This window comes from Panthera pardus, unplaced genomic scaffold, assembly GCF_024362965.1.
Source record: "Panthera pardus isolate Hobbes unplaced genomic scaffold, ASM2436296v1 HiC_scaffold_11, whole genome shotgun sequence".
Classification (NCBI taxonomy): Eukaryota; Metazoa; Chordata; class Mammalia; order Carnivora; family Felidae; genus Panthera; species Panthera pardus.
The window spans coordinates 102,791,188-102,804,120 of NW_026526666.1; the positions used below are offsets into that span (position 1 = coordinate 102,791,188).

The 12,933-nt window shown below is 56.6% G+C and overlaps 1 protein-coding gene across 6 annotated transcripts in view; it reads left to right on the forward strand.

The window, feature by feature from the left end:
- The window catches only part of NPHP4 (nephrocystin 4), a 110,875-nt gene that overhangs the window by 27,229 nt on the left and 70,713 nt on the right, over window positions 1-12,933 (forward strand). For all 6 annotated transcript variants that reach the window (XM_019461202.2, XM_019461203.2, XM_019461201.2 and 3 more), the window contains one exon: window positions 2,197-2,352. In XM_019461202.2, the coding sequence (XP_019316747.2) occupies window positions 2,197-2,352 (156 nt within the window). The remainder of the gene's footprint in view (window positions 1-2,196; window positions 2,353-12,933) is intronic.

Here is a 12,933-nt window from a genome sequence, read left to right on the forward strand (position 1 = left end):
TAGGTTATTTCTTAATTGAGTCTAATCATTACTCTGCTGGCATTTTGTGTCCTGGAGCATCCTTAGGATCAGGACTTTTTTTTTTTAAATTTAATTTTAAGTAGGCTCCATGCCCAATGGTGGGGCTCGAATCATGATCCTGAGACCGAGAGTCACATGCTCCATCGACTGAGCCAGCTGGGCGCCCCAGGATCAGGACCTTTAGACAGATGTGCACAGCCAGCGGCTTGTCCTGGGGCAGCAGTGGAAGGTTGTGTGCTGGGAGCTGAGAGCATGAGGGTCACCTTCTCGTGGGCATTTCCCGAAATGTACAGATTTCTTGCTGGAATGGGCAACACATTCACATGATTGAGAATTAAAACAGCATAAAAAAGTTTAAAAAGGTCCAGTGAGGCCTTCCCCCGCTGCTCTGCTCCCTCCCTTGCACCCCTGGGTGTCTCTAGGACCCTCGTGTGGGACAGAGGCAAGAACACATTTCCGGGCTCTCATTTTTGCCTCCTCTTTTCCCCTTGACAGTTTACCATAGTGAAGTCTTCCTGTTGGTCCCTGGAGTGCCCCCCATTCTTCCTACGGCCATGTGCTGTCGTTGAGGTCGCGTTCCGTGCTTTACTGAGTGGTCCTGCGAGCCAACCTTGGGACCCAGGGGACAGAGTTTGGGAACATTGCTGGTGTGGACAGCTGTCGTTTTGCACGCGTGCCCGCACAGCTGGGGGTTGAACTCCCGGAAGCCGGGGTGCTGGGTCTGAGGACTAGTTTGTAACATTTCTCCTGATTTCCCTCCATGGAGGCCCGGCCAGCGTCTTTCCAACCAGCCATACGGAGAGTGCCTTTCAGGGCATCTAAATCTTAAAGTAGGCAGCAGACCCTGTGTCTGTGGTGGTTAGGTATTAAATATATAGTTTTCGTTCATTTCGTTTTCTAACGAATGCAGTAGGTCATATTTAGCTCATTTCTTATGAAATCGTGTAGCACGTCGTAGTAGGTGCTTAGGCTCCTGTCAGTGGAAGAAATCAAGTCCCAGCAAGACTTTTTTGGGGGGCTGTGTAGAGGGCCTGTCTCTGGTCCGTCTCAACTCCAGGGCCCTGTGGTTCTGGGCACCGCACTTCCTTGAACCTCAGTTTCTGTTGACGCTGTTCCCTCCATCTTCCCGAGCTCTGTGTCTGAACCCTTTTTTTTTTTTTAATTTTTTTTTTTAACGTTTATTTATTTTTGAGACAGAGAGAGGCAGAGCATGAACAGGGGAGGGGCAGAGAGAGAGAGAGAGAGAGACACAGAATCGGAAGCAGGCTCCAGGCTCTGAGCCATCAGCCCAGAACCCGACGCGGGGCTCGAACTCACGGACTGCGAGATCGTGACCTGAGCTGAAGTCGGACGCTTAACCGACTGAACCACCCAGGCGCCCCTCCGAACCCTTCTTTAGCCGTCTCTTCCTCCAGGATGCTCTCCCTCTTCACTTTCCCTGGTCCGCTATCTGCTGTCCACACCTACCTGGGGTTCAGTCCCGTTCTCCCTTGTGCTGTGGGTATCGCGGTGTTTGTGTCTTGGTCTGTCCTTGAGGGCTGGGCTCTATCTCAGAGGCTGCTGCTCCCAGGTCCCAGTCCTGCTGCTCCGTGGGCTCGATGATGCAGGTGCTGAGTGGGAAGGGAGGCAGGCTGGGGCCCAGGCTGCCTTCTAGACCCCTGGTGATAATGGGGACCGGGTGGTTTCTGGACTTCATGACTCGGGGTGGGGGGGGAGGGGTGAGCAGGAGGGAATTTGTTGTGTTGCATTAAAAACGAGTATCTGGGAGGGCGCCTGAGTGGCCCAGTCGGTTAAGCGTCCAACTTCCGCTCAGGTCATGATCTCAAGGTTCGTAAGTTCGAGCCCCACATCGGGCTCTCTGCTGTCAGCACAGAGCCTGCTTCTGATCCTCTGACCCCCTTTTCTGCCTGCTTGCGGCATGCATGGTCTTTCTCAGAAATAAACAAACATTTAAAAAAAAAAATAAAAAGCAGGTATGTGTGTTTGTAGTTTCACCAGAGAGTTCTTAAGGATCAATTCTTTTTGCTTTTTAGGCTGAACAGAGCATTTCCCCTGCCTTCGTGGAAAAATGCGTTTCCTGCTTGCGGTGTTTCTTTCTTAGATGCTCAGTTTATCGACTGGTTTGACCCAAAGGGCCTTTGGTCACAGCTGTCACATGGGTGTTTTCTCCCCCAGAAAACAAGCATATGACCCTCATGGAGAGCTGCAGCCTGCAGTACATGCTGAGGCCACACCCGCTCCTGGAGCCCGTGTTCCATCTTCTTCCCGAGAACCTTCTGGTGTCTGGTCTGCAGCACATTCCTGGCCTCCTTCCCGCTCACGGAGAAAAGGGTAAGGGCTGCTCGTCTCTCTCCATTTGGTGTGTCTGTATTATTGACGGCTGATGGCTAGACCTCATAGGAATTGGGCTCTACAGAGGGGTCTGGGTGTGGCTAGGCACCCTCAGCAAGAGGCCTGGTAGAGGTGGTGGTGGGAGAGGGAAGGGGGGAGGGGGGGAGGGGGAGGTGGTGATGTGGGGCGAGGGGGAAGGACGGGGGCGGGAGGGAGAGAGGGGAGGGGAAGGAGGGGATGAGAGGGAGGAGGAGGGAGGGGCAATGCCCTGTCTGCCTGTCATCCCTTCTGAGCAGTGTCTCGTGTCCCTCAAATCACTTCTGTTTTCTTTCCTGGGGAAATGCTTTCGTAAGACAGATAGTTCACATCTTTATGACCAAGGTCAGGAAAACCACTTGCTAGATCTCTCGGCCTTCCTGGACGCCCCTGTCCGTGGCTCGATTATTAATTACTTTTAAATTGTGGTGAAATAGACACGACACAGAATTTACTATTCTGACCCTCTTCAAGTGTGCAGTTCGGTAGCGTTAAGCGCATTCTCGTGGTTGTGCAGCCGCCACCACCACCATCCACATCCAGAACCTTCTCATCGGCCCAACCTGAAGCCCTGTCCCCACTAAATACACACTCCCCATGTCCCCTCCCCCAGCCCCTGGCCACCACCGTTCTTTCTGTCCCTGAATTTGACTCCTCTAAGGTCTTCTAGAAGTGGGATCATCAGGATTCCACTTCTGTGACCAGCTTATTTCGCTTGGCATCGTGTCCTCAAGGGTCATCGTGTTGAATCACATTTTGGGACTTCCTTCCCTTTTTAAGGCTGAATAATATTCCATTGCACGGATGGACCACGTTGTGTTCGTCCATTTACCTTTGGACGGACACCCGGGTCGTTCCGCCTTTTGGCTGTTGTGCCTAATGCTGTTATGAACGTGGTGTGCAGTGGGTTGGTAATCTTTGAACACTGAAATCCATGTGGAAGCCTCAGGACTCCGTCTTGGCGTGATTTAGAAGTAGGTTCTCCAGCGGTGGATTTGGGACAACCCCTTCGTGCCTCGGAGATCACTGCAGAGATGTGCTCTGCTCTGGGGTCCCGCTGATGGGCCTTGACCTGGGCCTCATGCTCCTTCTGGGTACTTCCAGGGGCTTTTAGTCTGGCTGCGTGAGGAATCCAGGAGAAGGGTCCACCCCAGTTCTTTCCCGCCCGCACGGCGGAACCTCTTGTCCTGGGTGGTCTGGCTCCTTGTTCTGGCCCAGGGAGAGCAGGATGGGGCATGAGTGTGAGTTGGGATGTGCCGAGTTTTGACTTAGAACAGTGACTCTCAAGAACCCAAAGAAAAGGTGTAGTTCAGCTCCAGTATGAGAATGTTTCCAGTAACGGTGTCCCTGCACGTGGCTTGGTGTTCTGGTCCGTGCTGGGATGCAGACGTTGTTATCTGAGTTCATGAGTTTCTTGGATGGGTCCGTGGGGGTCATCTCATCACGAGGTCACTGTTTTTCCTAAGAAGAGATAACGATGCGTGAAAAATGATAAATTAACTATGAACAGAAGCAAGTCCTAGGACTGGTCCTGGCTTTGGGTCTGCCGTGGCTCACTGAGCTTCCACCCCCCACCCCCCACCCCCCAGCCCCATATGGGAAGTCTTACCGCCCTCTGTAATCCTCTTGTGTCCCCTCGAGAGGGAGGAGGGGACAGACAGGGAGACAGAGAAAATGCCACAGGGTCTCTGCTGTCGAGATTGAAAGCAATGTGACAACCCGCGTCCGGCTCGGAGACCTTGGCCCCGTCGGTCACGGAGGGCCCTGTAAGTGCCGCTGTGCTGTGTGCTGATGTCAGGAACCTAGGTGCACACCTGCCGTAGAGTCCCTTACGTAAGTCTTACCCGACCTGGGGTTCCGGGAAAGCAGCCTTTCGTTGGGGCCTGAGGCGGCCCCATCACCTTGTGACTCGCCAGCGGGTGTCAGCAGAGCTGCAGGGAAAGCCTGGCAATACCTACAGCTCGTCGGGGGCCTGTGTCTGTGTCTCTACGGCTGGGGCAAGAGGGCAGCTCCGACGGTCCCGGGTCTGTTCTCAGTATCTCGTGGCAGTCCGAGGGGTCGGGGGGCCACTATAGAGTCCTCCCAGGTCATGTCTTCTGAAGGGATCTGAACCCCAGTGGCTTCCCATTTGCCCCCTTCGTGTGGGCAGCCAGCTGGTCACTGGGGCACTTACCGGATGCAGGCGGTGCCTGTGAAATTGCAAAACTGATGACAGTTTAGGTTGTTGTTTTCTTAAAAATTTATTTATTTTGAGAGAGAGAGAGAGAGAGAGAGAGAGAGAGAGAGAGAGCGCGCTTGTACACAAGCGAGTGAGGGAGGGACAGAGAGAGGGAGAGAGAGAGTCCTAAGCAGTCTCCACGTTGTCAGCGCAGAGCCCAATCTCGAGCCACAGGGCTCGATCTCATGACCCTGAGGCCATGACCTGACCCGAGATCGAGAGTCCGATGCTTACCCAACTGAGCCCCCCAGGCGCCTCTGTGTCATATTTAAAAACCAATGACCAGGATGGGGTGCCTGGGTGGCTCAGTCGGTGGAGCGTCCCAACTTCGGCTCAGGTCATGATCTCCCGGTCTGTGAGTTCGAGCTCCGCGTCGGGCTCTGTGCTGACAGCTCGGAGCCTGGGGCCTGCTTCGGATTCTGTCTCTCTCTCTTTCTGCCCCTCCCCTGCTCATGCTCTGTCTCTCTCTATCTCTGTCAAAAATAAATAAACATTAAAAAAATTAAAAAAAAAATAAATAAAAAATAAAAACCAATGACCAGGGACTGTGGAGTGGAGCCTGAATATGCTTGGGTGGGCAGGCAGGCAGGCACATTCCCCCTTCTCGGGGAGAAAGGACCAGAATGCGGCTTCTCACCAAGGCCCCCGGTGACCACCTGAGACTCTGAGAAAGGAAACCCGTTGTGCTCAGCCTTCTCCTCACATGCAGGATGCCGGGTTGAAAATCTAGCTCACGGCCTTGCGGCCCTCAGCTTGCGTCCTGACAGCGGTTACGGTCTGTGTTATAAATCCTGCCCAGGGTCTTCTGGGCTTTTGTGACTCAGTCTTGGAAAAGGGTTTCTTTGCTGGGTGACATTTTATCTCCCTGAAAGGGCCAAGGCAGGGACTGGGACTGGCTTCTGTGGTGGAATTCACATGCAGTTTGCAGAGGGTCTGACTTTATTTTGCTGTCATGTGGGGACGTGGATGTTTGTTTGCTTGGGAAATGCCACAGTACAGGAGGATTGAGCCGTGTTTAACGGAAATTTTTATTGAGGTCATTCCAGATTCACATGTGGTTTTAACAAATAATGCAAGGAGAGTCTGTGTGTCCTTTGCCCAGTTTGCCCCAAATTGTCACATGAGGTCACGACCAGGATATGGCGACACAGTCAGCGACCTTCTCCCCATTTCCCTAGTTTGACTCCCCGCTTTGTGTGAGGACTGACTTTTGAAGAGTGGTTTTCAGCCTGGGAGGGACTGGAAAAGACAGGTCTTAATTGTGGTTGTTCTGGTGGCTCCTTGTCACTCCCTGGAAGAAAGGCAGGCCTTCCCTTCGAGGGACTCTTTCAGAATCTGTGCAGATTAGCAGGTGCTGTCGGTCTATCGTCTCTTCTCTGCAACTAGGAAATCCATGCAGCCTCCCTCGCTCTGTCTTCTGTTCTTTGCTTGGTTCTGACCTTTCCCTTGTTTCTGTGTGACGGGCCTGGACAGCCGCATCAGCACCAGGGTGACTGTTCACGTGCCCCTGAAAGCTGCCGCTTGCAAGGAGAGCCCCCACGCCCTGGCTTCGAGCGAGTCTCTGCCCTGGGGCTCCTTGGCCTGCTCTCGTGGCCGCAGAGCTGTGAGCCGGTCACGGGCCCGGTGCCGTGCGGCTGCCTCTGGCGGCGTGGGAGGTGGTCTCGGGAGATGGGTTTGGGAGAGGGCTCGGGTAGCTCATCCGGCCCTGGAGCAGACGCAGAGCTTTGCATAAAGTGGCTGAGTGCAGTGGAAGCTGGTCATCAGTGTAAGCGGGAAGCCCGTTTTCTAGAACTGGGCCCGAAGGCCACGGGCCCACGCCAGGGCGGAACGGAGTCCCGAGCGAGGCTTCCTCACCAGGTGCTCAGGGAGGTGTGGGGGTCCTGGGCCCACATCCCATGGTGCTTCTAGCTGGAGGAAAGCAGAGGGCCTCCCGCTCCCCCCACACCCAGCCAGCTGCCACCACGGCAGCGTCTGGAGCAGAGCACTTGGCCATGGACCTCTGCCGGGGCCTCAGTGGGAGTGAGCTGTGACTCGGCGGCATCTGGGCGGGGGGGGTGGTGGGGGGGCGGGGGGGCGGGGCCTCCGGGGAGACCTGTGTGGAGGTCACAGAGGTGCTCTGGACGCTGTGAGTCCCGGGAATGTGTGTGCGGCAGAGAGGCCGAGGAAGACTGCCGCTGAGGTGTCCCTGCTGCGTGCGCGTCCCCCACGGCCGTCCTCACAGTGAGCCTTCGTCCTCCCTGACCCGCAGGCCAGTGGCTCTCTGACCCCTTCATCCGGTTTGAACACCCCCCTTGGTGATCTGCCTCCCACCTTTCCTTCCTCACTGCCTTCCTCCTTCGTCCCTCCCTTTGGTTTCACTCAGTGGCCGCTCTGTACTGGGAAGGCCCTGCCCCGCCCTCCTGCATGTCCGCTCCTGTAGACATGCCCCGCAAGTGGCCTTTCCCCGTGGACCCTCCCTCGGCTACCACATGGTGGCCCGCTCTGGTTGGTGTCCCCACTCAGGAATGCCCTGAGGTGCTCCTTAAAGATGCTGCTTCCCCGCCCCCTGACCTGCTGATGGTGCATTTCAGCAGACGGCATCCAGGCACCTCAGCGGCTGCGGGGTTCTTCTCCCAGGCTCCCAGACCACTCATATCCTTGTGAGGAGGGGATTCGGCTTCTGGATTGCCCCATGTGAGCGCGGGGTGCGGGTGGGCAGGGTGGTGCCCCCAGAGCGGGCTCCTGCCCTGTGTGAGCTCCAGTTTTAACACGACAAAGGTAGTCTTCCTTCTGGCCTCAGTCCCCAGGGAACCGCCCCAGAGAAAACCACCGCCCCCAGCGTGGTGTGCACCTTTATACCTTCTCTGGCCACCGATGCTCTGGTTTGTCTGGGATTCAGGAAAGCTCACTGGGTGCATCTGCGTGCGCAGGCCCTGAGCAGGGGTGAGGGCACGGCGCGCGCCTCTGGGTGGAGTGCTCGTGTCTTGGGTGGATTTCAGCAGGGGCAGACCCCACGCCTCACCACGGCCATCGGAGGCAGCAGGTGTTGTAGAAGCGCCACGTCCCAGCCTCCTTTCTTCCCGTTGCCTCTCTTGCAGCGCTGTTCGTGTGGTAGGGTGCGTTCTGATGGATCCAGTATCCTTCCAGGAGAGCTGTGTCCCCGGGAGGTTGTGGACCCTGTTGGGACCTCGTGGGGAGCTCCTTGGGCACCTGGGGGTGTTTCCGAGCACCTCCCTGAAGGATGTCACTAGGAGGGAATTCTTGCTCGTTCAGCACCTGTAACCCCCATTTTCTCGGCAGTGCGTATGTGGGAATCCCTGAGGGAAATGGGTCTGTTTCCCATAGGAGCAGTGCTATTTTGGGGAAATAGATTTGTACCCAAAGGCTTGGCAACAGACACATGAAAGCGAGGCCCAGTTACAGAGCATGAGGGCCAAGAGCTGCCCCCTGGGGAGGTCGGCTCTGCCGAGGCTCCATCCATCCTGGCCGCTGAGGTGGGTGGTGCACTGAGCAAGTACATACAGATGGTGGTGTTGGAGCCGTCCAGTGGGGCCGACAGACCTTGGTGAGCGTGGCTCCACTCCTGGCCGCGGGGTGAGCCCTGAGTTTCCTAACCTCTCCCAGTCTCTGCTGCTGCGTTTTCTCCATAAAATGGGGGACATTCTTGGGACCTGTCCCGGAGATGCATTTGGGAGCAGATGACCGGGCTGGTGGAGCCCAGTGCCAAGGACTTGGAAAGGGCTCAGCCCAGGACCTCTTGTCCTTTCTCCATGGGACACTGTCCTCTGCTGTGGCCGCCCTGGGGCTGCCTTCTGCGGTACAGCATCCGGGGAGGCCTGCTTTGCTGAGAGCCCTTCTCTGGAGCCTGTGCCTTTCACAAGACATGGCCCGGGGACAGCTTGCCGGATGCCAGCCAGCCCTGCCTCCCGGGTCCTTCAGGCTCTAGAAGGTTCTATGTGGCCAGTGCAGATACGGCTCTTCAGCCTGGTGTCCTGATGGAAGAGGTGTCCTTCCTCCCTCCTCCCCCCCTTCTGTGCCTGGGACGCTCTTCCTCACTGTGAGACCAGGGTCATGGCTCTTATTATTATTTTTTTTAATTTATTTTTAATGTTTATATATTTTTGAGAGAGAGAGAGCGAGTGAGCATGAGCGGGGGAGGGGCAGTGTGAGGGAGGCACAGAATCTGAAGCAGGCTCCAGGCTCTGAGCTGTCAGCACAGAACCTGACATGGGGCTTGAACTCATGAACTGTGAGATCGTGACCTGAGTCGAAGTTGGACACTCAACCGACTGAGCCACCCAGGCACCCCGGGTCATGGCTCTTCTTGTTGTCGCTGATGGCTCTTGTCATGGGGAGGCTGTGCAGAGCCTGCTTCCTGCCGGACCGGGCCCTTTCCAGAAGCGCTGGGCCCTGCCCCCTTCCTAACACCCGGGGCTTGCCCCCGCTGCCGCGCTGTCACCCCTTGAGCTGTGGTACCAGAAGGACTCATCCCAGGGGAGATCTGTCTGGGAAATGGCCCGCGCCCCCCACCGATTTAGTTTATTTCAGTTTACGTATGTGGGCGATTGGCGAGGGGGAGCGGGTTCGCCGCGGGATGGGCCGTGGCGGCAGCACACAGCGTGAGTCTGTCCGTCCGTCTGTGCTGCCGGCCCGTCCCTGCAAGGGCTGGCTTCAGCCAGCGCCCCGAGTTCTGCCTGAGTCCACTGCTCCCAGCACTCCCCGCCCTGGTTACTCACGGATTCTGCATTTGCGAATCCACTCGTTCCCTGGAGTCCTCACGGTACTTGCCTGGCCCTTCGTGGACGTGTGCTCAGCAGCTTGAGTATTTGAGTCTCCCTCATGCACGTTCCTGTGAGTGGGGTGGCCTCGGGCCAGTCACTTAGCTATCCAAGCCCCGTTTGCCTTTGTAAGATAAAGAGAAGAGACTCTTCCCGGGATGAGCCGTGCTGAGGCTTTAAGATGACAGTCTGGGAGGTACGTACACATATGTGTGCGCCCTTTCCCAGGAGCACGTGACTCCGAGCTCGTGGCTCCTCTCCAGGGCACAGCGTTGACGTATTCGCTCGGTCCCCGCAGCGCCGTCCCGCGGTGGGCGCTGTCACCTGGCTTTCGCAGCTGAGGAGGCTGAGGATTAGAATTGGGGTTCACACCCGGGCCCCGGCCCCGGAGCGCACGTCACCTCCCCGCTACCCTCCCTGGTTCCAGGAGGCGCACAGTTCATTCTGACTGCCGGGAAGACGCACGGGCCCTCCCCGGCGGGCGGTGGCGTCGGCCCAGGGAAATGGAGACCCCGCCGCCAGCCTGTCCTCTTCCTGCTGACGGGCCCTGGTTTGGTGACTGTCCCCTGTGCTTCGCAGGGCCCAGCCCGTCCCCGTCTGCTGCGTCTCAGATGTGGCTCCGAGCCTGCTGTGGCCTGTGGTGGCCTGCTGGTGGCCGGCCTGTCCTTGGTCTGTTGTCGCCGTCGCGGTGTTACGTTGGGCCCTGGAGCTGTTGTGTCGCTGCCGGTGCGCCTCTCCACCCTGTTCTTCTGTCTCCTGCTCCCCGGTGCCTCCTGTACTTCTGCCTTCCTGCCGAGCCGCTTGGCTGTCGTGCTCTGAGCGACCACTGCACGCGTGGCTCTGTCCTGGCTGTGATGCCCCTGGTCCTGGGCCAAGGTTTTTGTTTGGTTGCAGCCTGCAGACAGGGCTGTCTTTCCACGGTCAGTGGTGCTTTTGGAACCCCGGAAGGACCTGTGGCCTGGGGGCTGCCCAGCAGTAGCTCGGGGAGAAGCGGGTCATGGTGGGTGGGCCCCGGGGCTTCCCCTTTGTGTTTCTGCAGAAACAAGGCTTAGCACTTGGGAGAGGCGGGCACTGAGGGCATGTTATTCTCCGCACCTAGAAGGTGACCGGCAGGCTGTGTCGTGCGGTGTGGCTGCTCCCTTCCTCCTTGCCCGCGGGCCGTGTCGTGCAGGGTGACGGCGCCCTTCTTCATTGCTGGCACAGGATAATCAGGTGGGAGGGCGCTGGGCACAGCTGGTTGTCCCCCCACCCCAGGGTGCCTCGGGCCAGTGACCAGAGCTCAGGTCGGGGGCAGGTTGAAGTGGTCCCACTGCATTAAGGCCAGTAGTGGGGGGTCTCACCGGGAGCTTGAGGGCCACTGTGCCCCCTTGGAGCCCTCAAGACTGGCCCCTGTCTCTGGCCAGCTGTGTTGGCCGACAGTTCAGCCACAGTCAAGAGCGGAGGGATTGTTCGGTGACCCGCGAAGGAGTTGCTTGTGCTCCGAGGCAGCATGTGTGTGCGGGCAACGTGTTCCTTCTGGTGACTGTGGGAGAGGGCACCGGCCGTGTGCTGAGGGTGCCACCAGGGCCGCTAGAGGACTGAGCCTGTTTGCCCACCGTGTGGGCGAGTGACTGACGTGCCCTTGCTCTCTACTTGACGGGAAGCGTGGAGCCTATAAAAAGAACGAGATAACAGACTCGCTTTTACGTTGTCCTCCTTTTCCTCAACTTCCTGCTGCGTCTGCGCGCTCGCTTCCCGGTCTGCGTCGCCGCTGGCGCTCTGCTCGTTCACCTGGGCGCCACCTGCCCGGGTCCGACTGGCCGGGGATCGGTCCCTGCTCCTCCTTTCTCTGCCTCCGGAGGGCCGTGGCCTCCCTGCCTCGTCTTCTCTGAAATCCTGCGTGAGCAATCCCGTGTGGCCCGTCGGCCTGTGTGGGGGGAGGCCCTGGGGCTGTGGTTTCTGCTCCTCGGGGCCAGGCTGTGCAAACATGCGGTTCCTCCTCCTCTGACGGAAGGTGTCCATTCAGGATGTGCCTCAGACACTTGCTGGACCATTTCGAGAAAGGTTGGACTCTAAAGAAAAATTGTGGGAAAGTCGATATGGCATGACATTTACCACGTGAGCAGCTTAAAACGTGCACTTTTGTGGCATTAAGTACATTCACGTTGCCGTGTACCCACCCCCACCATCCACGGCCAGAACTTCCTTGTCTACACTCTCCACCCCCGCCCCCTAGCCCCTGGCGCCCACCCTTCTGCGTTCTGTCTCTGACTTTGACTGTTTCTGGTACTTCGCGTGACTGGAATCACCCAGGATTCGCCCTTTTTGTGACTGTCTTACTTCATTTAGCATAACATCTTCAAGGATCATCCGCATGTCAGAATTTCCTTCCCTTTGAAGGCTGGGGAATATTCCACGTGTGGGTTGACCACGTTTTTCTTATCCGTTCATCTGCTGTTGGACACTGGGTTATTTTTACCTTCTGGCCGTTGTGAGTAATTATACCTGCACTTTTAATGGGTTCTGACTCATCAACCGACCAGCTTCAGATGCTCCTTTTTAAGTTACAAAGGAAAGCAGAAAATTTCTCAGAAGCATCAAATCTGATGTGTGTTTGTGACGGGGAAGGCGTAGAAAAACCGTAAAGAAGGAAATGGAATAATCTGCGATTACTGCCCCCAGGTATCTATGTGTCCTTGTACGTGCATAGATTTTTAAGTGAAACTGGCACTAAAGGGTCTAATGCACAATTTTATGTGTATTATTTTCACCTACGATGCTATGATTGCTTTTCAGTCATTAAGTAATCCTTGGCGATATGAGTTCATTCTCATTTTAAATGGACACACAGTAGTTTACTCAACACCCCCCACTAGTGAGTGCTAGGTAGTTTCTTATTTTTTTTCTGTTATAAATCAGGTTTCATGAGTATTCTCGCACATAAAGCTTTGCTTCTACGTTTGATTAATTTTGCTGAATAGGATGAGAAAGTGGAATCACCGAGGCAGAAGGTGGCTGTGGATATTTTTAAGGGTCTTGGCACACGCGGGGGCAACGACGGGGTCCCTCTGGCTGTGCTGATTGACCTTCCGCAGGACGTCGGGGGGATCTCACTGCGCTCTCCTCCGCCAGTCTCACATCGATTGTTTTCGTTCTCTGACTTCGGAATTGGCTCTGAAAGTCTGACTTTGCACCTTAATTCTTGCTTGTAGAAGCTCGGGAAGAGACAAAGAGGGCGGCAGGGCAGGAAGATCGAATGCAGGGATTGGGGCCATGGTGCCAGAGCCTGGGCTGTGGGCTCCTGGGGAAGCAGTGGGCTTGGCCTTTGTCCTGCTGCCCTGGTCTTTGTGCCACAGCCCAGAGGGGAGGGCTCTGCACAGATCTGACCGCGCCCCTCGAGGCCGAGGGTTTATGCACCTGTTCTGAGCCGGGCACCGAGCTGGATGCCAGGACCCACCGTCCCCTTCTGTCCTCACGGAGCTTCTAGTCTGGGACGGGGGCTCTTGCCTGGCGGTGCCAGCCCAGACAGTGTTTTTGCTTGTTGCCTTAATGTGCTCGTGAGTATTTCTGCATGTTTCCAAATGGTTCAAG